Genomic DNA, 24,471 nt, shown 5'->3' with positions numbered 1-24,471 from the left:
TCGGACGAGTGTCCGGCTTAGGGAGGGGGTATGTGACGTTGTGCTTGGCGCAGCGTCACTTGCCCAGTTCGAATACGCGCGCCCCTCTCGCGAGCCGTAGAACGGCGGGGCGCTATTTGTGGGCGCCGACAATGTATGTAAGAAAAAAAGAAGAGCGGGGCGCGCCGCGCGCGGAGAGTGCCGGCCAACACGTGGGAAGCAGAGTTCGTTGTGAGATGCCCGAGAGAGAAGGTCGTGTGCTATCATCGTCGAGTCACCGACAGCCTGCGAACACCGGGGGTGCGCGTGCCAGCAACCGACCTCGCCGTGTGGGCCCCCCGCAGGCCCCGACCGGAACATCGGGAGCCAGCAGTCGACAGCGAGGCGGCCATCTTCGGCTGCAGCCGAGCGGCCACCCAACATCGTGGCCCAGCAGGCGTCGGCACCGCGCGTCATGTTTGCTTGGGAGCGCCCACACCTTTTCTTGTGATAATAAATAGTTCTTATGAAGTTTACTCGTCGGAGTCCATTTTTATGCGCCTCCTTGCGTCCCTCGTGATTTCAGCTGAAGAGCCGCTGCCCACCCCGGGGCACATAAAAGGTGAGCGAGCCCTCCCCTGAGACGAGGAGTGTGATGGGCCAGGTGACAGCCAGCGGCGTGACTCTGCGGCTAGCCATGCGGCTAGCCTGGCGCCCTCAAAACAAGTAGAGTCGCGGCCTCCCTTGTCTCGCGGTATCGGGGAAAATTTATCTATAAATTAAATACCGCGTCACAGCCTCAAAACCAAAAATACAGTCAAATATGATAACATTTGCCATTTATTAAAAATATGATTTGGATTCTCTCTTCCCATCTCCATTTTTAACATCATTGCATGACACGGATCATAATTTAGTGATTGAATCAGTGAAAAAACAGGCAAGTTCAACACGTGGGTTCTCCCTTGCTCGATATTATCTTGTTTTCTTCTGATGCCAGATCTTAGGATATAGAAAAACATTCGCAGGCGCTTTTTATATTTTTATGTATCTTTTATTATGAATTCATTATAAATTCATAATGATTAATCAATTATTTTTGCCTTTCATTCAATTACTTCTGCGACTAAGTTAAATAATGAATGGAATTTCTTTTCAAATGGAATGGAATTCCCTTGTAACATTCCATGTTACAAGGGAAATTTAGGAAGTAATGACGAATCATTCTCTCATTGACGAATCATTTCTCAAGTTAAACGCACTTTGAATTCGGAAGTAACGATTTTTTAAGCAACTTCATCTTAAAAGAGGGCTATTTTTAAAATCTCCTCCGGCCTCTCCACTGGGTTTTATATAAATTCTCTCCTCACTTGAAGGGTTAAAGAATAGTAAACACAAAATCCATCCGAACACACAACTTCTTCCGACGTCACCATCTCTGTTTTAAGTACGAGGAATTTTACTTTCCGTCTAATATGGAAAACAATTTGAAATTATTAATTTTGTAACCCTAGGAAAAAACGTTAAATTTCGGTCGTCAAATGGTCCAGACCACTCCACCCTTTTGTACGACATCGCTCAACTTCAAGGAACCTTAACCCCCCAAACCTCTAGACTTCTTTTCCGGAGGACCTATTATGTGGCCTTAGTGATACCTGCCGGGAAATTTCCCGAAATCCGCCGAAGGGCAGCTTAAGCTGTAATGCTGCTATTACCTTAAAAAGGATTGTGTTTTATCTTTTTGCGGAAGAGCCCTTGACTCTAGAGGGTAGATTTTCGTCCAAGATTCTCTTAAACATACCCTCGTGAAAATATCATGGCAAGAGAGTTAATCTAATGGACTGAATCCATGGATATATTAAAAGAATAACGAATAGTTGGATTTAAGTACGCGATCTGTCGAAATAAATGCCGTAGAATTGGTTGAGTAAAGGGATTTTAAAAAATAGCATGATCGTGAAAACTAAAAAAAGTATGAATGGATAGAATAATTGTAGATGCGATATGAGGTGCATGCATACAGATTAAGATGCATCTGTTAACCTTAGAATACAAGTGAGCCTTTTCTTACCAGGCAGGCAAATTGCACACACTGTTCTTTTCCGAGAATATACAGAAGGTACGCACCTTTTAATCAATGAACGAAGAGCTACGTGTGCTGGAGCAATGCGTACACTCGTGACAAAATATGCAAATACTTCTCAACCGCCTCGATTGAGTGTGTAAATCCGAGCCATTAGTGATTCCACTCGAATTTTTACAGCCATACATACAACGGAGTAAAATAATTATAAGAACGCTCCTCTTCTAACTTCTCCCCTCAACCCGCCACTTGCGTGGGTACGGCCGCACCCACGCCCACTCGAGGAGAATGCCACGGGTGAGAGATATACACTTATAGTAACCCACAGTCTTGGCATTTCTTCCATTTTTTGATATTCCCCGGGGAACTAAAAAAAATTTGAATTGTCCTGGAGAAAATCCGAATTCCCTGCGGCAGCCAAGGGAGGGTAATACGATGGGCATGGTGCTGCCAATTGTATCGTTTTGTTTCATAATTATCAAGTCTGCACTCAAGTCTCACACAGACCCATACCGTGCAAATTGAGTGCATTTGATACAGGGTGTCCACTCTCATCCGCATCCCCATATGCTCTGTAACACGCTTTTTCATGATGTCACGCGAAAGGCACTGATGATCCTTCCAGAGGAGGGTGAGGAATTCCCCCATGCTCTGCTCCGATTTTACGCGCAGTCTAAACAAGACGCCCTCTTGAGAGAAGATCTCACTCCCTCACCCAGGAGCCCTCTCACCCTCTCCTCCGAGTCTCCTCTCTCACACTCCAGCCATTTCTCCACATATCCAGCACGGCAGCTGTTCCAGACTCCTTCCCCCATCCCTTTCCCCCGAGTAAAAACCCTCCTACCCCCGCCAGCCTCAACCCGCCCCCCCCTCGCCTACCCAACTCTCACCCTTCGTCCAACTCGCATATCCCTTCCTTTCCCAGTCGCAGTTCCAAAGAACCCTTTCCAGCATCAACGCCATCTCCCTCGACCGGAGGGCCTGGAAATCATCTTTCCGTCGAGGGACTCCAGTCCGATTAAAGCTGAAGTCTTCTACACCTCCTCACAGGGAACTCAGACAAGCGCAAGAGGTAAGCGGAAGTTTGCTCATTCATACAGAGTTAAGGTTTCAATTCACAATTGTTATCTGTTGACACTATTTGAATGTCGGGATGCTTTAGGGAGCGAGATATTATTGTCACCACTGTTGAGTAAAAGTCGAGCGTGATGGTCAAATTAATGGGGAAACAACTGGTGAAAGAAAGCGATAAACCACCGGTTTCATTGCTTTGATTTTACTCATTGACAGTTGGAGTCAACAATGTTTACGTAATCTAAGTATTCCCGACGTTATATCACACCAAATTGTTTTATTCGCTTTAAGTTCATACATAATATTCGTCGAACCGAGCGACGAAAGAGTTGACGGCAGGGTAACGTGACGACATCGTGATCGCATTCAAATATATTTTAGGCGAAGGCTTCAGACTTACTTTTTCGGTTATAGAAACCGATATCGAAAGCGTGACGCAAGCAAAACTATTTGGAGCGTTGCTGTAATGCTTTAATGCGCTTGTAGGCGTTTCCCTAAATGCATACGAATGAGTAGAGGCGGTTAGTCATAGGTGCGAAGCGGATGTTTGAGGATAGTTGAGGGCAAAACAATACTATCATGCCAAGGAAACACAATGGATATTTAGTTAAAGATTCGGAAAATCGTAATTACACTGCTTTCAAACGCACTTGGAATGTCCTTTTAACATATTTTAGCAGTAATCTCCTCATGGAAGAGCGATTGCTAACAGTTGAAAAATACCCCAATAGGATTTACGAATGAAAAGGAAAGTGAAGTGAACAAAAATATAAATCATTGTTTAAAAAATTTGCCGACAAATGTTTACCCAGTCTTTTAACTTACACAGTTAATGCAAGTAATTTGAGTGGTTTCAAAAACTACGCGGAGCGGATTACACGTCATCCATCTGGTTAAGAAAAATTATTAGCATTACTATAGTTCTACATTCCATTTGTTTTCTAAAGGTATTTAAAAGCAAAGTTTTTTTCTACAACCTGAAGACTCAAAGAGTACCTCAAATGACACTTGACTTAGAAAATTTCACTAACAGTAGGTAGTTACTGCTCAGAAATTAGATATAAGAGGCCGTACACGATTTCTCAGGGCGAGATATTTGATGTAATACTTTGTCAAGAATCTGATTACTAATTACTACGACCGCATGAAAAAATCTCTAACAGAAATAACATATTTAATATCATACCCAATACTCCAATATTGCCATAAATAATGCGTGAATATCCCGACCCCCAAAGTATTCACGGTTGCATTGGAACCAATTACCTTGCAGAAATTAGCTAAGACGATTCACAACCGGAAAAGTCATTGAAAATGCGTTAACAGTTACATTTTGGAATATTACTATTTTACAAGTTCATTTCATACCATAGAATTGAACGGCGGGTGGTTTTGATTTTCCATTACAGTGCAATTTTAACTTTCACATGATTCGAACTGCCCATTCAAAAAATAAATGTCCTCGAAAAACCATAGAGACGAAATCAAATGTGCTTCCTGGAGGGTTCTTCAATTCAGTTGAGGGAGAAAATCCATTTGTAAGAATAACGGTCATAATAAATTATGTCATTTCACTTTAAAAATTCTGCGCCAAGATATTTCCCTCGAAAGAAATTTTTAGTGAAGGTGATAATTTATTTTATCACTTATGATTTCACTACGTAAATCTATTTTCACGCCCAAGAATTTTTTCCCAAAAACTGGAAAGAATAGAGAAGTAGAGCAAAATTGGTAGATTTAATCAGGATGGAAGATCTTTCAGAGTCCCTGACTGGTGATAACAGGATGTTTCATTCGGATTTGAACAGAAAAAATGGTAAAACCCTAATATCAGGCATGGTCATCTAAGTTTCAAATTATATTGAACCTAAAACAATTTTTGGGGTGAAAACTCAAATGTTTAAGATACTGTTTAACAGCCATAGAGAAACTTATAAAGCTAACTTACGCCATTTCGGTCCATGGGTGGATATGTGTGTGTATATATATATATATATATATATATATATATATATATATATATATATATATATATATATATATCTGGCACACTATGATAACAAATAAGAAAATATTTACATCACAATCCAATGCACACGAAAGAACCTAATCGGAAAACATCATCCAGCGAACACTTAGCCTACCAAACCAACCGAGTCCCACCAGTCAGCGTAATACCAAGCACAAACTCAACGAGAAACTTTTTGAAACATAATTTTGTAACTTGGTATAACTTTCATAGCACTTTTCGGAGTTTTGCCTCGCACAATTTCTTAATTCTTCATTTTTACAGGAAATGTGCCAATTTTTCGCCATAATTTCAAGGTTTCTCTTCTTGATCAGAAAATAAGAAGAATAAATGATGTTGAAACGTGCTTTATAACCATAGAACCGTAAAAATCAAGGTCATAGACATATCATCCATGATCGCACATGTCATCACCAAAGGGACATCAAATTCGTCGAAAATAGAATTACGCCTTCTTTGAAGTTGATAGATCTGTAACGGCGGTACGTTTATAGATTATACCTGATCTGTTAGTCATACATGTAGTATATGGGATTAAAATGCAATTCATGGCAGTTCAATTTTTGAAATAAATTGTGAAACGCGAGCAGAAACTCATGCTCCTTCGAGTTCACTTGAGTATGTCGTACTTACATCCAAAAGCATTAGCGGACTACGGAGGATAGTTGGAGAAACTGGTTTCTTGACCCTCATTATAGTCATTTGTGTTTGCTGGGTTTTGTCCTCTCCTGTGCTCTTGCAAAACACTACACGTAGGGGGACCTTTACCCTTTAATCCTGTTCGGAAGTTTGAAAGAATTCTCGCATCTTGAAAAGATTATCTGCTTCAACTCCTCTTTCGCCTCACCTCACCCTTAACCTTCTGTCCAAAAACTCACTTCCTTCCTCCCCTCCCACCTTCCTGCCTCCGCCATCCCTCCATCCTCCTCCCCGCACCCTCCCCATCACTCCAGGCTCCCAACGGACCCTCATAAGCGTGCCCCACCCTACGCAAACTCCTTTCATATCCCCTCATCCTCTCCTAACCATCTTGAAGATATTCCTGTTTCTCCAGTCCTCTCGCATTCCCTCCTCCCCCTGACTGCCGCCGATCCAGAAACTATCGAAATTTCGGCCCTGATGACGATGGAAAAGGATTTCATCGAAACGTCGGCAGCGATGGAGATGGAGGAGATTACCCGGATGAAATCCCGAGAAGAATTCACTGCCATCATCCGCCGGGAGAAATTGAAGTCCTACATATCGAAATTTACTCGGTGTGCGCACCCCTGGTTGCGGTTCCGCGTTTGATGCTCGTCAGGAAATGGAGACGGAGGGGCGAGTCTTCCACACGCGTGGGCTAAACTGAGAAAAGAGAGCTTATGAGATATCTGAAGCGTGGCGCGCCACGACGGCTACATTCGGTTCAGGGTTTGCTGTAAGCAAAATATCCACTTTAAAAAAAGGCTTTCTGCTGTTGTGCCTACAGTCATACGAAAAAATTTCTTTCCTGAAAAGAAATAACGAAGAATCACAACAGCTCACAATATATGTTTTATCATCCACCTTTTAACGGTCTAAACCAATACCGGCAATAATTCTCGTATGAGATTGTTATTCGGGAGAAAAAAGGATTTACAAAATAGAGGAAGAGAGATGGCGTGTGGTGGCGGGTGTTAGGCTACCAGCTAAACCTGCACAAATATGATTTCATTCATACGCATGAATTACGAGCATACATTTACTCATATACACAAACACACACACACATATATATATACGCCTATCTGTGTCATATGATAATTAGACAATCCCAATCACATTTTTGGTCGGCCAAAAATATTTCGTTCCAGTCTCGAACGCGGGCCGCCTGCGCAGGGTTGCAGTAGCTACCATCCATTCAAAGCCAACCAAAGCAAAGCATTCCATTTCCTTACCGTGGGGCCATTCAACATACCGAAATACTCGGACTCCTAACACTCATTTTCTGTCGTGTTTTAACACACATTTTATGACTTCTTTTTGACACAAACTTTCAATGGGCTCCGCCTGAGCTGTGTAAAGGAGCTGTATGGTCCTTACAGTTATAAAGGGATACGCATGATATATAGGCAGAGGGTATAGTTATGAATCCGTTAAATTTAGAATGCACGATTAGAAATAATGTATAAAGTAAGCTATTTTTTCGATAAATCGTTTTTACTTTGCTTGGGAAATGGTGCGTAAAAATTCAGTCGATCAAAATTTAGCTGCACTTTTGCATCCGTTAGATTTCATACCACGTTCGAATGAATATTTTTCTTATGCTGCAAAATTAAAGAAGCCCTTTATACAAATTATGTTACGCAAGACGCATACATTTTTCTTCTTTTTTTACTTTAACAAATCGTACTTTTTCTTAAGTAGTGTGCGATATCCCTGCTAAAACATTTTAGGGGAGAAGGCGATGAGCAATTTCTAGAGTTGGTAGGATATTCCAAATTTGCGGAGAGCAAGAAAAATGCAGCAATGGCTTACTACCAATCCATCGGATGACACCTAGGTCAGTAGGCCTCAATAATTTCGCAAAGAGACGCAGAGGCGATTTTAGATGCTCAACCGTAAAGATTTCTTCCGGCGTCTATATAGTGTACCTGTTTACCCAGCCTGCTGAGATAGAATTCTGAATCATCAATTAATGAAAACGCTTCTGAAAAATCGGGCGTAGAAGTGACTTATTTTTCAAATCTGCAACACTTGCTCAACGCCCTCGCTAGAGCTGTTAATAAATAATTGTTATGATACACAGGCACGATGGAACAATTGCTTCACCAGTTTTTGCATCTTCTCAAGAGGTTCAATTTAACACCCAAGTGAATCCTCGTTTCAATGCTAGCTCATCTCTCCGTTTTCAATCTGAAATCTTAGCAATGCAGCTTTCCTTTCTTTATCTCTCTCCATCATAATTGAATGCGGTATATGTAATAATGCCAAACCAGAAATCCTTCTTACGGGAATATAACGCATGCATTGGCGCAGGTAATGAGAGAGGCATGTCAGTCTTGTCCACCCTACACCAAGTATCATTTCTTCACTCCTATTAGCACGGAAGAAAAAAAAGCAGGAAAGGGAGGCTTTGCGAATGTGTAATATTAGAAAGACCAAAACACCCTGAACTTGTAGTGTACCCACGCACGGAACTGCTGATAGTCAGTCCCACAAGTGGGAAAGTGGAAGTCGCGAGTTAGCAATTCAAAAGCGGGCGAAACATCTCATGAGAAATTAGTGAGATCATTATGGAAATGCACACTCACACAGATAATTCTGGGAAAATTGGTTGGTAATCATCAAATCATTGTCAATTGTCACCTTCACTCCTTAAATGACAATAAATTGTTGAGTGTTTAGAAGCTGGGCCGGATTCAAAATTTGTACAATCCCCGCAATTCCCCAAAGCTCCTCCCGATCCCACGTTTTTCACCAAGAGCCTCAGGAATTCAAAATTTATTTCATGGAAGGTGAGCACATGTCTTGGCCTAGTCAGTATCGAGGAAGATTTAGATGTCTCACTAACTCCGCCGTTTGACTTACACTGAAGTTTAAGTGTGAATATTTTTGAACCGGAAAGTCGGGACGGTCACGACGAAATTTTCCTCCTAAGCCACAAGGTCTAATCGCTTCGTCTCCAGTCTCCACAGAGATCTTTCTTCCATATTAATTTTCGAGACAACACTAGCCACACTCTGATTTGGCGGATGCATCTCTCCTCATACGCTCCTCCCTTCTGCACAAACCACTTTATCTTCCCATGAACATCCCATCATTCTCCAAAACGTGTAATAATACCCGAATTAACGTGTGGCAAAATGACAATTTAACTGTCATGTCGTATAATTGCCTTTGGTGAGGGGTTTGGCTTAAACCTCACGCATCAGCTACAAAACATTCTGGAATACTATCCTGTATGATCAGGTATTATCCGAGGTCTTTCCGAAAAGTAATAAGCCATGCAATAAATTGGGAAAAATAGCCTACCTAGAACAATGAGGCCTTAGTTCCCTAATCAGTACTTCCCCTAGAACCTCACACACTTATTCTAGCATCTCCTCCACTTTTCAAAACAATCGGCAAAGTCCTCTTTCGGAATGGTTTTCAGCTGCCAAGTCGCATTCTCTTTAATCTCGTCAACGTCAAGAATTTCGTACCGCCGTTGTTGGGGACTTGCTCCTGGCCGCAAACGATGACCCAGGTTTTCTAAAAAAAAAAGCGATAATTGGATTGAATCATGGGTCTACGGCTGTGACCCTGAAACAAAAGCCATCCTCCCGGTAAATCCATCATTCGTTTGACGAGAATCTTAATCAAGAAATGTAATGTAAGAATAATTGTTATGATAAATTCAACTGATTCTTACTTTCATTGTTTTTTATTTACTAAATATTATAAAAATGATATTTCATTTTCGAAAATAATATGACAAAACAATTTTTGAAAGTCAATGATTTTTGCATTTAAACCACAGCTCCCTTCCTTAAACAATTACACTTTGGATTCACTAATTCACTCAAAATTATCTTTAAATTAATGACTGACCCAGATGTCAGCAAGAAATTTTTAACAGGGCATCTAAGTCATTTGAAAACCCATTTCTATAATTCTTCATTCCCCCCCTTTAGTTAACCAGGCAATTACTTGTTTTTCTATGTTTTCGATTAGTGGAGGCATTTGAAATTTTTAAGGAAAAGTCAGATGTCAATTAAATATGCATGAGAACTCAAGAATCAAGGCCGAAGTGGAATTTGCCATATTGCCGAATCCATTATAGGTATTGTAAAGGTTAAAAAATTTGCTTTTCAGGACAGTGTAATGGAACTGACATCTAATTCACCTGCAATGTGATATTAAGAGAGAGCATCATCATTTCACAGAACTTGCTGAGATTCCTATAAATTTATATAGGAGCTTCTTATGATTCTACTGCCATGAAATTTACAGCACCTTGGTACAGATGGTCCCATCAATTTATTGGTATATGCTATTAATACCTACAAAACATAAAAGTGTATGTCCAAAAGGTACTCATACACACTTTCTGTCAACAAAGCCTCCTTGGGAATTATGTTAATGCCTCCTTTGCAATGGCATAGCTAGAGATTGAATCACCTGCGGAAGTGCCTGAATTTGCAACCATCTTCCCCTTTGAAGATTAACATTACATATTAAGACTTTAATTTTTATTTAATTTGAGGCCTTTAACCCTGGTTTCTCGACCACTGCAGTAAAAAAAAATGGGTGGACCTACACTCCCCTCAATCCCCTCCCCTAGCTTTGCTAGCGGTCCTATAGCAGCATAAACCATGATAAACAAACATTCTTACCATCAATTTTTCTCCACAGTGATACTTTCATACATATCAAAAGAGAATATGGAACTCCAGATGCCTCATTATCTTAACATTTATATAATTTTAGAATGTTAACCCCCTCTGTAATGAAACTTGTGTTTCAATCTAAAAACTGAGGATCTCAGGTTAACCTCGCAATTAAATTGGTGAAACATGAAATTTTAGAGCTCATCCTAAATCTAATTACTAAGCATTTGTCACATCAGGGATTCATGTTAATGATAAAATATAAAGAAATTAGATGGGACAGCATACAGGAGGAATGGGGATGTCACAGGTCAGATTTGAGACAGTGATAAAAATTAAAGATATTAGACTAGTTATAATACAACCAAAATGACAGCCCATGAAATTGTATTTCTCATCATTACTATAGGTTAAGTATTCTAGGGAAAGCTGACTCTGCTTTATGTCCTTGAATCACAGGGACAGTACAGATGGGAAGATTGCTCAGTCACTGAATAGAGAGTTCTGTGATCAAATCCAGGTGATAATTTCAAAGCCCTTATCTAAACCCAATCTGTGTGACCTTTTGAGTATCTGGTGTTCCTGAGGTTGCAGACAGCACAGAGAAAGGGATTCCCTTTACTTAAGAGATTCTGAATGCTTTTATTTCACTTGCCGCTGCTCTTGATACTAGGCAAACTCTACCTCATTAGTCTGACCTTTGGGTGAAATTCTGTATTTTATTTTTTAAATCAAAGTTTTGGTTTGCTGGACCTCCATTCTGTTCTTTTCCAGTATTCTCATGGCTCCTAATATCCATTTCTTTTACCACTTGCTACTTATATTGTCCTTCGGCCTTCCTCTAAAGATATGTCCTGAGATGGTTTCCATAATATTTTCTATCAAACTAATATTCCCTACAGTTATTTTTAGCTTTTTATCATCTATTAATATACTTTTCTAAAGTGTTCAAATATGGGTTGATATTCTTATGCTTTTGACATGGGAAACTTCATCTCATAGCCAAAATAACGTTTATTGAGAAGCTTTCAGGATAAAATGAATTATGTATGTTATATGGTTAGTTATTAAGGTGTGTTATTTGAGAAGTTTACCTGAATTATTGATGCCTTTTAAATGCATATACAGGTGAAACAGCAATGGGGTGCTTACACAATTATCTTCGTCGTCCAGAGTTGCTGGTACCCCTAATGGTGCTCTTGGTCTGGATCTTTTGGTGGTTTTTGGTGAAACCTCTCAGCTATTGGAAGAAGCGTGGCATTCCAGCCATACCAGCTGTGCCTTGGATGGGGAGTATGCCTGTGTTTTTCTGGAGGAAATATATTGGTGATGTGTTTGCTTCTATGTATGCACAACTTGATGGTAAAAAATATGGAGGGTTCCACAAGTTGTCGAAACCTTGCATCCTTGTAAGAGATCCTGATCTAATAAAAGACATACTGGAGACTAACTTCAGCAACTTCCATGACAATGACAATGAGGTCCCAGCTATAATGAATGCAGCATACAGTCAGAATTTGGGTTTTCTAAAAGGCGAAGCCTGGGATAGGCTGAGGGGAAATTTGAAAGATGCTTATAGCACTGGAAACATTAAAAATTTCATCCCTTTCATTCTAGAAGTTTGCGAGACATTGGAAGATTGTGTTTCAACTAAAGTTGACTCATTAATGGAGTTAAAGGAAATGGGAGAATGCTATACAACAGATGTAATTTCTTCAATAGCTTTTGGCACCAGAGGGGATGCACTGTTGAATCCTAGCTGCAAGTTCCGAAGGATGGGTAGTAAAATATCCAGGGCACAAGCATCACGTTGTCTGGCAGTGAACATGCCTTGGTTGCTGAAAATCATGCCATTCTTATGCTCTAGCAGGAAAGCAGTCGATTATTTTAGAGACATGGTGAAGGAATCAATCCATCAACGTGAAGAGGAAAAGGTCCAGAGACCAGACTTCTTGCATGTACTGGTTGAACTGCAGAGAAAAGGAAAGTTGAGAATCAATGAGGAAGCTATGGGAGGGGAGAAAGACAGCCCAAGTAAGGAAGAGAATGAAGGTGAGTGTGTCTTAAAGACTCATAACATTTTAAGAATAGAACTGTATTTCATTCGAATTGTATACAAATCAGTTTTTGAATCAACATGTTTGTGCTCATCAATCCTTGGATATTTTATTTTTTTGTAAGTACCTAAAAATTTCAATTTTACTTGTCTCAAAGAAACAATCAATTGGGGCATTAATGAAAATCAATTTAATATCTTCAAAATCGAATGTATTTGAGAACTATAGTTTTGATCAAAGCAAAACATTAAAACTACATGACTCTTATTAGGGTTGAAGGGTAACTAATGAACATAAATTATTACATTTTTTGCCCAAATTTTTGTTAAAATTTATTCCATTTCAATATTCTGCAAAACATTTGGTGAGGATGCTTTGATTAGCCAAATACAGTCAAGACTCTGAGGAGTTTCAGTTAGCAGAATAAATTATCCTTAAGTGATCACTATAATGAATTTTTTAAGTACAATCCTAAAAATTTGAATAAAATAAATTGCAATTTAATATTCCAATGTCAAAACTTTCGGAATGACAAGGCTTAATTTAGTGAAAATGGATCTGCATTAAGGAAAGAAATCATTGCATTTTAATGAGTTCATTTGATGGGGTTACCTTAACTTAAGTTAATGGGGAATGTAGATTTTACAAAATTTTGAGAGGAGAAAAATCTTGAATTGGGTTAAAAACCGAAGGTCAAGCTCTATAATGTATTTGCAATGCAAAATCAAGCCAAACTCATGGTTCCAAAATATTTGTTTTCATAAATTTGCAAATTCATCTTTGTGTGATGCATCTCTTGGCATTTAGGAAGCAGAAGGAATACGAAAACCAAGGGAAGGATGATGGGTTTTTTCAGGTCTATTGAATGCCTAATCAGATGGGATCAAGCTTGAGATGATGGCATAATACAACCTAAATAACCATTTTCACCTGTTTTGGAAGCATGCTATAAACTGTTATTAACTAACTGAGATTTTTAAATTAAAATAGGCAGCACACAGATTTGGGGAGTGGTTATTCAACTGTATGCTGTGATAACCAGAAGTACCCAAAAATAAGTCAGGAATACTTGGTATCCATTAGTAATGTAATAGTGGATTCACTTCTGAACTCCCCAGCAACTTCCCCCACCCTATGAAACTGGTGGCCAGCAGCCAACAGGTTTTAGGGTAAGGGAATCTGGGATAGAAAAAGTTTGAGATTCATTGCCTTCCAGTGAAAAATGAATGTATGGAACTGTTACGCCACAATATATGCTTGATTGTTAAGAGCAAAGGATTATCGTATTATTTTAAATTACACCTTTGCAATATAAATATTTAAACCTCATGAAAACTGAGGTAAATATTTACCCAACTGAGTACAAAATGTGACTGAGAGTTTTCCAGATGACGTTATATATATATATATATATATATATATATATATATATATATATATATATATATATATATATATATATAAACTGAATACTTTCCAAGCCCCAGTTATTCACTCCTATTACTCCATCAATGTTTTTCCCAGTTTCAAGTAAGATTATTACTTAAATTCTGAAATTTGAATCTCACCTTGAAAAAATTTTAATAAGATGAAATTTTCTATGGACACCCGCAGCTAAGAAAGTGCAGATGATGTAAAAATATGAGATCTGTATGAGAGATGAGTATGATGTAGAAATATAAGCTGTTGAGTTGAATTACTAAGTAGCATACATGAGGTACCAGTAACAAATTACTAACAAGCGGCAGGAAAAAATAACAAAATGTATAAACCCATACAGATATTTCAAAAAACACATTGATAAAAATTCTATTCAAGTTTGGATCACCAATATGTAGCCACTAAAATCGTGGATAAGAAAAAAGCCCATTTATATGTCTTAATATTTATTTAATGACAAAATGGTGCAAATTCTGATAATTTGATGTGCTGGTTAATATTTACAGGTAGCCCTATGGAGCTTGACAATGAAGCCTTGGATAGCATCACGGCTCAGGCTCTGAGCTTTTTTATCAATGGACTTCACACTACAGCTAATTTAATTAGCTTTTCTCTCCTGGAATTAGCCCATAATGGTGATATTCAGAGTAGAGCACGAGCAGAAGTGGGAAAAGCATTGGAACGCCATGGAAGCATGTCCCAAGATACATTGATGGCTATGCCATATTTGGACTCAATTTTACTTGGTAATGAAAGAAACTTTAAGATATTTTATACAAAGATTGCATGACAGTAAAAATGGGATTGATTTATGCCACTTAATTTCCCATTTTATTGAGAGCAATGGAATTACATTATAAAAATGAGCAACCACAAATTTTTAGCAGATATAGTTAAGGAGATAGCTAAATATTTCACACTAAGCATACATAATACTAACACTGTTCTGCACAATTGTTAATTTGAAATATAAGCCAATTTTTCTTTGGTAAGAGAAAGGTATCCCTATTCCTCTTTCATAGTTTCATTCATCCTAAGTGGACGCATGCATCCAGTGGATGAAGACTGTTAAAGATAATTTTTGTCTAGTACAGCTTATGAAGTTTGATAGAATGTTTTCTTTAAAATTTTGAAAACAAATATCACATCAGGTATGGCAACCAGTAGTTCACTCAATGTTGTGCTCAGATATTATTCTTCCTCTCCTCCCTCCTCCTGGTCCCCTTCTGCCACTGATACCACAAAAGAGCACTCCACTCCTTGTCCCTACTCTCACTCTGCAGCCCTATGTGTGCATGTTAATTTGATTTTAACATCAATATTCAGACATCTTTAGACTTATACTCTGTACATAGATTGCTCCAAAAGTAGTAGGACTGAGTTGATTAAAAAATATTTACTACCAGAATTGATACAGTCACTCAAAAGTCTTCGAATTAGCAACCTGGTGCATCCATACACAGCTTCCAGTGAGTTTTCCATGCATCATATGCTGATGCCTGGAATGCTACTAAGCTCCCTCATCACAGCCTGTTGTAATGCTTCCACTAAGCCGTGGTGATATCTTTTCAGCATGGATTTGAGGTGGGGGAAGAGGAAGAAGTCTGGTGGGGCAACATCAGGGCTGTAGGGTGGCTGAGACAGGGTTGCATGCTGTGCTGGGCCAGGTAGTCCATTACTTAGAGAGCACTCATGGCGTCAACTTGGCACACACCTTTCTCGTGCCCATGTTTTTGCTCACAAGTCAATACACATCACTTTAAGGGATGCCAAGTTCATCAGAAACCAAGTGAACACTTAACCTGCAATCCCTGCCCAACAAAACCTTCACTCTTGCAAGATTCTTCCTCTACCCTTCCAAAGCAACTCGTGCCACTCAAAAACACCTGATCTACCCATGGCATTATCACCATAAGCTGTATTGAGCATGTCTTGAGTCTCTTTAACGGTTTTGCCCAGTTTTATGCAAAATTTGATGACCTAGCACTGTTCTAATGACTGGTTAATGTCAGACCATATTGAGGTCATGATATAGAGGCTTTGCAAACGAACGATCCTTACTCCAGAAAGGCCGGCCAACTACCACCAGCCTCCAGCCTTTCCTGAGACTCCACTACCATGAACCCAGCCAGAAAAACTGCTGCCCATCTGTCTAGGAAAATATAAGTCCTACTATGTTTGGGACAGACGTTTTATCAACAATAAAAGGCTTTCCAGTTGTCTGTAAAAGTGCTCAATGCCATGAAAAACTTCACTGGAACTCATTAAAAACACATGGAACAAGTAATTATGTAGTTATATGATAACATAGCTATAGAAACTCTCTCTCAATTCTGAAATTCTGTATATACTATATACACATCACAGATATCAACTTGGATGAAGTTAGTTCTATTGCCTGAATCTAAAAATTTGAACTGGCCTTACCTTTTGACACCAACTTTGTGAGTCTTGTCTTCAGCTACTGGATGGCCTGAAGAGTGTGATTGTGCATTGATCATTAATACCAATTCTTAACTTCCCTCAAACTTGGTTCTTCTATCTGTTGTGGAGCTGTTGTTTGTTGATGAAGAACATAATATTGTATACCTGCAATACAGGGAATTAGAGTAATGGTCACTTAAGTCCCTTTTATATTAATTACGTATTATTTATACTTTGGTGGCCAAGAAACCATAGTCAAACACAGAAGAATTATGTTTATTCAATATCCAACAATGGCAGCATGCTGTCTGAAAAGTAAAATATTTCTGTGAACGTACTTTTTTATTTGTGTCAATGTTTTAATATTGGTGTATTGAATATGTTTCTGCCCAGGCTTTGTGCATGCTTGTATATTAGTATTCTACTGGTTAAGGCAGGTTCTGGATGGACAAAGACTATACAAGGGAACAATGATACACTTCCTTGCCTCTCCAAACAAAACACCACCTGACATCTGTCACCACAATAATCCCCTCTTCAATTCTTCATGTTTCCTTCCTCCCTTCATAATGCCCAACTTATCTATCCTATTCTTGACCCTTCCTTACTTGCCTAACATTCACCCCTCTATCACAGTCTTCAGCATACCATTGCCAATCAAAATCTGCCATACCAATCTATCCTGCCTCCTTTTTATTTCTCCCAACAGTCCCCTCTCCTCCCCTACCATGCCTAGCCCTTCCTTTTCTGTTTTCCTATATATTTATTTCATATTTTCCATCCTTCTCCACACCTGCATCTCAAAAGAATCTGTACTTTTGCACTGTGCCAAACGCTATACAAAATGTAAAATTTACATGCTCCATATCAACATTTTAATGAGCTTTTTCTTAAAATCCTTGCCCAAAATCCCTGTCATGAATTTCCTCCTCCTTGTGAAAGCTCTACCTAATGCAATGTTTCCTCTAGTACTTCTAATCCTCTAATACTTTAACTCTTGGTCCAAAACATATATACTTGTATTATTCAATTTTGGTACTTTCTTCTATCTACCCCTGTGTTTGCATTATTCAATTTCCATCTCATGTCTATCTTTTTCTTATCTTATCTATCTTTTTCTTATCTTGTCTATCTCATCTGTAACCAATGATTTTGTTTCCCATTTCCTGTTCGATTTTTCTATAGTTTTGTTTGTGGCATTTGTTATCCCTATTTTGTTATGTTCCTGTTTTTCTTCTTTTGGGAAAAATGTTTATATTTTCTCAGCTTATTCCTTCTCCTCCCTGTTTTTTTAAATGGATGTTACACTTCATTTGCAATATTTTATGATTTAAAACTGCATCTGCTGCTGGGACACTATGTGAAATAACTGCATTGTTCCTAAATTTTTGTCTGACCATAATATAGTCTAATTGATACCTTTCTGAACCCCTGGGAATTTTCCATCTATATATATATGCCTATTTTGGTATTATGCTAGAATCATGTTCCAATCTCCTATTACTTTCAACGGTTTCCTTCCAGGAACACCTACAATTATTACCTCCCATTGATCACATAACCTTTATATTTTTTCCTTCCAATGATTGCTTGCCAACATTCTCACCTGAACAATGACCACATTTTCTGATTCAGATTTTACTTCTACAAATAATTTTCTATCACTCACCTGCTGTGCTTACTATGATTCTTCCTACCTTTTTGTTCAATTCTATTTCCACCCCTTATTGGTTCTCTTCCCCTCCACTGTATAGTACTCAGTAACTGTTGTTCCAGTAATCCACACTATCCTTCTATCTTACCTCAAACTCCTCCAAAATCAACTATTTCCTCTCTCTCCATCTCAATCTTTAAATCTTCTAATTTTTTCATCCTTAACATCGTCCTACCCTTCCAAGTCCCTATTCTAACCTGTTCAGCCCTCTTCTTTGTCTTCTTTTCTGCTGCTCTTGATTCAGCTTTAAAACAATAACATCAGATGATGACCATGGAAACCTTGCTTATCCTACTGTTGGGCACAACACACAGTCCAGTGGGCCAAGTCCCATAGTTCCCCGGGCATACTAAAATTCATGGCCATCATTCTCTTGTGGGATAAATATTGAGTTGATTTCCCTTTACTTCCCTCAGTCATGTTTTTAATGTGACAACATTACTCAAATTGCTGCCAACAAGGGTCAAATGTCTTTGCATCTGCCTCAGTGATATACAGATGCTGCATGGACTACCATTTACCTAGATCCTATCCTTTGATCCATCTGGCTTGGGTAACCCTACCAGGAAAAATTTTCATTGTTCCCACCAGCAAAGCTGTGGAGGTTTTCAGAACACACAAGTTCTTCTGCCACATCAAGGCTATAGTCCATTGGGAGGGTGTGATTTACTACTGGTAAGAAATTAAAACCCATACATTTAGTGAATTCATGGTACTGAAGATATGAGAGTAAAAAAAGGCACAAAAACCTGAAACAAACTTTTTAAGATGCACAATCCATCCTGCTGTTGCATATTTTACATCAGAAAGAGAATGATACATTATGAATAAGTATACATGGAATTTCGGGCAAAAAAGTAATTAATTTTGAAATTTATTTCACAGAAACTGCAAGAAAGTACCCTCCATCACCTTTCTTGGCTCGCTTGGCATCAAAGAAATATTACCTGCCAAGTCCAGAATATGAAAATGAGAAGGGTGGAGAGGGGATTTGGTTGGATGAAGGAAGTGCAGTGGTGATACCTATTCTAGGCCTTCATAGAGATCCAGAGTATTATCCTAGCCCTGAGATTTTTGATCCAGACAATTTCTCAGACAAAAATTCTAGTAAACGAACTCAGTTTACCTTTCTTGGATTTGGTGGTGGACCACGAACTTGCATTGGTGAGTCACAAGATTTTGAGATTTTATTTCAAGCAAAATTTGTCATAAGATAACAATTTCATTTGACTTCTTTAATTTCATAAATTAGCGATAGATGTAAACAGTATGTATATTAAAAGTAATTTAAGTTACAATTATCTTTTTCAAATTTTCTAGTCTTGTATGGTTTCTTTTCTTTACTTAATTTTTTAATTGGAAATGGATTTTTGAAAACATGATAAAATTATGAGGGCCTAATACCAACCCAGAAGAAAAAACATAAGAATAATATTTTTAGATAGAGATTCTTGGATTAAAAAAATCATAATATTGATGAAGTTTGTGAAATATAATGCTTTATCTATACATTGATTTACATCCCACACTAATGAGTCAGTTGTTTCAAATGTAATTAAGAAAAAGAATTGGTCCTGGAATGAAATTCATTAGTTTAAATAGAATTGACTCACAAAGAGTACAGGCAACTGCATAGCTCCTAGAAAGGTAATGGACATCTCATTTCACTGGTGACACCAAGGGGACTATTATGACTCCAAATTGCTTTGGCATCTTGGGCCACCAAATCAAAAAAAGAATGATAGAAAACATCACTGTCAGTTTCAGTAATTACTTTTTCTTCCATCACATAATAGATAATCATGTCAAAGTAGACCAAAGCAGTTCTACATTAAAATTCAAGAAGTAAAATCCAAAGCTTCACTGGAATGCACCTATCAGTATGATATAGACAGAAATGGATATGTGTAACTTTAGGGGTGCTTATACATAAGTGTATAGTTAGGCATATATAGCAATTTTATAGGAATTTAAACACCCCCACCTAATGCCCTTGCAGTTGTTTGTTAGCTATTGTATAGATGTTGATGTGTATATAATAAAAATAGCTCTCAGCTCTCCTGCTTCATTTGAATATTTTTTAAATTTGGGTTGCATAACAGTAAAAAACTATTTCCCAGTTAACCTACCAGTTTAGTTTTTTTATTTTGTGGCGGCACCATTAGTAACTATTTAAAGGCCAAAATAGGTCACTGCTGATGGATGGATTTAGATTAAATTTAGTCAGTTTTTCTACTCAAAGTGAAAACGTCAAGTATAAAATTTGCTGATGCTAACATTAACTGTGTTCGAGTTATTATGCCCACAAAAACATATCACATATACACAGATATATGGGCACAAACAGATATCATTCAAAAATGGTCAAATAATGTTTTTGGGACCTCAAAATGTTTTCCACTAAACTACCAAGGTCAAACTATCAATTAAGGTAATGCTTTCTCTTAAAAGGAGAAAGTGAAAATGGGAACAAGTTAAATTACAAATGAGACTGCCCAATATTGGTAAGAAACTAAGACTCAAATAGTATTATATTTTGCAGATCACTGCTTCTTATTCTGTCAGCATTTCAAATTCAGATTTTGCCCAAGGGAATGGCATAATTTACTTCCTGGCAAGTTAAAGCTAAATCATTATCACTCTCTTACATATCTGCTATGTATCCTTCAAATTTTCTATCTGTCGCAATATATTATATTGTAAAAATGATAACAACAAGAATCTCTGACAGATGTCAAATGATAAAATCTCAAACTTCAGCAATATATCCTGTTACGTATGGGCTCACAATTTTTTCTCAATAAAATACGCTATTAGAAAGTAAAATCCTTCCATAGGTCAATTATGTCTCAGTAGACAGTTTGACAGAAAGAGCAGCTGAAGTAGCTCAGATTTTCAATGAATGGTGTCTTCATAACTTTCTAAAACCCAATATAAATAAGTCCAGCCTGATTTATTTTACTAATAAAAAGAAAGTTTCATCTGTAATCTCAGTAGATGTAGAAGGTGTGAGCATTCCCCAAAATTCCAGTACCCAATTCCTGGGAGTAATCCTGCATAGAAACATGTCTTGGGTAGAACACATTTTCAAATTACGTTGCAGGTTAAGCTCCCTATGCTTCCTTATTAGATATATTAGATATTCTGTAAATTTAGAGGTCCTTCTATCCATTTACTATGGTGAATTTTATTCTTGGGTTAATTTCAGTATCCTCTTCTGGGGTTCCTCTCCCCATGTAAGCATAATCTTCAAAATCCAAAAGAGGATTATATGTATTATGAGCAATGCTCCTTGCGATGCACCACCTAAACCTCTCTTCAAAAGACTTGGTTTATTACCAGTACCTTGCATATATATATTTAATGTCATCTTACATGCAAAGGGTAATATTTCCCAGTACAAGTCCAACCACAATTACCATAGTCACTATACAAGGACCTGTAATGACCTGCACCAGCCATTTGTCAGAACACACAATACTGCTCATGGGCCCAAAGCAATGGGCTTAAGGTTATTCAATAAACTTCCCCATGAAATCAAATATGAAACAAAAGTACCTGTTTTCAAGAAAAAGCTGTTTAACCTTTTAAAAAATAATATGTTCTATTCTGTAAATGAATACCTGGAATTGTCGCTATGCATCAATTCCGGCTTAACCAATTAATATGTAATCATACTAGTGTATTGGTATGTGTGTGTGTGTGTATATATATATATATATATATATATATATATATATATATATATATATATATATATATATATATATTATCTCTTCTAAAATTGAGAAAATTATATCTGACGTGTCCTATATTTGTGTATGTATAAATATGCAACAAATCTCCGGACAAATAAATGTATTATTATTATTATGAGTTTCTACCTATTTAATATTTAACAATTCTTGAACGTTTTATCCATAGGGATGCATCTTGGTCTACTCCTAGCAAAAGCTGCAATTGCCACTCTGCTGGCAAAGTATGATTTTCTACCTAGTGACAAATCATCCTTACCTGTTGCTTTGGATCCAGCAAACCATACTACAACAGCTCAAGGAGGACTATGGGTGAAGGTGTCTTCATTAAAAAAGAAATATTAAATCATAAGAAGAAAGAGTGAATTTCCAAGGTCAATTGGCCATTTTGACCTACTGCCATAGCAGTTAAAATTCTACAAATTTCTTCAAGAGAGTACAGAATAAACATTCTAATTAGTCATTTGTCAATGTTTAACAGAAAAATGGCTGTAAAAAGCAGTATAAAAATTATTTTTATTTATTTATATGATAATCATTTTCTTGTAATTTCTTCATTGATGAGATATAAAATATCTATGAGGTTTCAAATAATTTACTTTAGCCTCAACTTCAGTTTAAAAAAATGGCAGATGTCGATATTTGGTTCAAGCCAAACAGTGTTCACCAATTTCTCCTTTTAATTAATACCACATGCTGACACGAAATTTATCTGAGTTCTTGCAGGTTTTGCATGCTTATTCAAAGATGACTTTACCTACTAGAAAGGAAACATTAATTACAATTTAGAAGACCTTAAAAAAATGCATAGAAGTCAAGTAAAAGAATCTGTAGTGCCAAAGCAGAATGTGAATATAATTTCTCCAGAATCCTTAAAAATAATGAGTGACAAAGAGCATTAGAAGAATTCTTTCATTTATGAGTACCGAATAAGTCTAATAATGTCACGCATGATGCATTTCAATCATACCAAATAACAGGGTTCACATATATGATTTTCCTTTATATATTTATTAGCTTTAAATTACATTTTTCCCTAAAAGTGTATTTTTGAACATTTTAAAATAAACAGCATTTGAAAAAAATAGTCTAATTTATTTCTCTTGAGCTATGATATGCAGATGATTAAATGTGAAAAGTTGTACCTATTTATGTGCATAGAAAATAAGAATCTGCTTCAATGAAAAATTCACCAAAGGAATTGTGACAGGTCAAGTAATGTTTATAAATATAATTGATAATTTTCATGCAGGCAGGAGAGTATGTAAACATCTAATTTTTTTTATAATGGAGGGAAAAATAAGGAAATATTTTCAACAGATTCAGGCAAAATGTATAGGTTTGTCATTGTGAGTAAAAACAAATTTGTTCTTTTCTGCAAATTAATTGGTAACATACAATGCATTTCAGTTCACAGAACCATCCTCAGGTGTAAGTTGGTCCTGTGAAGGGAAACACGTTATACCAGTGGACCAGCTACCAATAAACCAGTGGAAAAGTGCACATTTGTTTTTTCTCATATGGAAATATTGTTAGGGTTTTTATTGTGCATGAGTACAGTAGACAGATGTCTTGGTAGACATATATGTCTACTTCATAGCTACATTTAATAATAAAGGAGAAACTCAAATGGCATGAAGCTTCATCAAAATTTTGTCGACGGAAATTGTGGTGAGTCCACCCTCAAATGAATTCTTAATAAGTTGGTACCTATTGCCAGAGAGTTTGTCATCTAAGCACTTCTAACTAAAGGAAGACTACTGAAGGCATTACCAAACAGGTGTGTAGAGAGTTCAGAATGTCTTTCTTTTACGGAACGAAAATCATTTCACACGACACTGATTTGGGCCATTGCCATTTTACATTCCATTGTTTCTGTGATATTCGAGAAATTAAGAAAGTAGGTATTTTGAAAACAAGAATATTTTATGTACATAAATAAACTAACTATTAAATAATAAATAAATAAACTATTGTAAGCTTAACCAGCATAGTCATTGAAGTAGAATAGTTAAAATTATTTTGAGGTAAAAAATTCTTTTTTCAAAGACAAGAAGTTTTTATGCTATTGTTTTTATATTATGCAACTACCTAGCTGAAAATATCGATACCTATAATGTATAACAATTCAATGAAATATGGAAAGAACATATTTTATCGAATTACATGTATCTAGCCTTATCATTATTTAAAAGATAGGTACTTCATTTCCCATGCCTCTCCAGTTTTCTGGAGAAATGGAATTATTTCAGAGGTGACCTAAAAAACTATGTAGAATATAAAAAGAAGCTATCTAAAAATTTATAATTTTACTCTCCCCACACTTCTTAATTGAACAATAAGGGAAATGAAAAGAGCACTAAAGGAAATAAAGGAATAAAGGCCCTCAGCAGTAGAATATATGATAGAGGAAATCAGAGAAGACTTAAATAGGACAGCTTTATTTCTCATCCTAAAAAAGGACAAAGCAGCAGTACTATAGAACCATATTTTGAATTTAACATTCAGTAAAAGTAGTAGTATGAGTCATCTACAAAAGGATGGAGTAGAAGGCAAATGAAAATTTAGGGGATCATAAGTAAGAGCTTAGATTTTGCTTGGTATGCT

At 37.2% G+C, this 24,471-nt stretch overlaps 1 protein-coding gene across 1 annotated transcript; it reads left to right on the top strand.

The window, feature by feature from the left end:
* Positions 1 to 2,983: 2,983 nt before the first annotated feature.
* On the top strand, positions 2,984 to 22,949 carry LOC139693668 (probable cytochrome P450 6a13). Its single transcript, XM_071591907.1, has 5 exons — positions 2,984 to 3,113; positions 11,603 to 12,526; positions 14,478 to 14,717; positions 18,995 to 19,273; positions 22,034 to 22,949. The coding sequence occupies exons 2-5, from the start codon at positions 11,614 to 11,616 to the stop codon at positions 22,207 to 22,209; spliced, it is 1,608 nt and encodes a 535-aa protein (XP_071448008.1). The 5' UTR covers positions 2,984 to 3,113; positions 11,603 to 11,613; the 3' UTR covers positions 22,210 to 22,949.
* The last annotated feature ends 1,522 nt before the right edge of the window (positions 22,950 to 24,471 follow it).

Source organism: Hetaerina americana, unplaced genomic scaffold (assembly GCF_022747635.1).
Source record: "Hetaerina americana unplaced genomic scaffold, ioHetAmer1.1.p SCAF_5, whole genome shotgun sequence".
NCBI lineage: Eukaryota > Metazoa > Arthropoda > Insecta > Odonata > Calopterygidae > Hetaerina > Hetaerina americana.
The sequence above is the reverse complement of the archived record's forward strand: the minus strand, read 5'-3'. Positions and strand labels throughout refer to the sequence as shown.

What these genes read in the sequence shown, in the direction of transcription:
- LOC139693668 (XM_071591907.1), top strand. Translation starts at nt 11,614, where the DNA reads ATGGGGTGCTTACACAATTATCTTCGTCGTCCAGAGTTGCTGGTACCC. An exon ending in AAGTAAGGAAGAGAATGAAG is followed by an intron (nt 12,527 to 14,477) that starts GTGAGTGTGTCT and finishes TAATATTTACAG; the next exon opens with GTAGCCCTATGGAGCTTGAC. An exon ending in TTTGGACTCAATTTTACTTG is followed by an intron (nt 14,718 to 18,994) that starts GTAATGAAAGAA and finishes TTTATTTCACAG; the next exon opens with AAACTGCAAGAAAGTACCCT.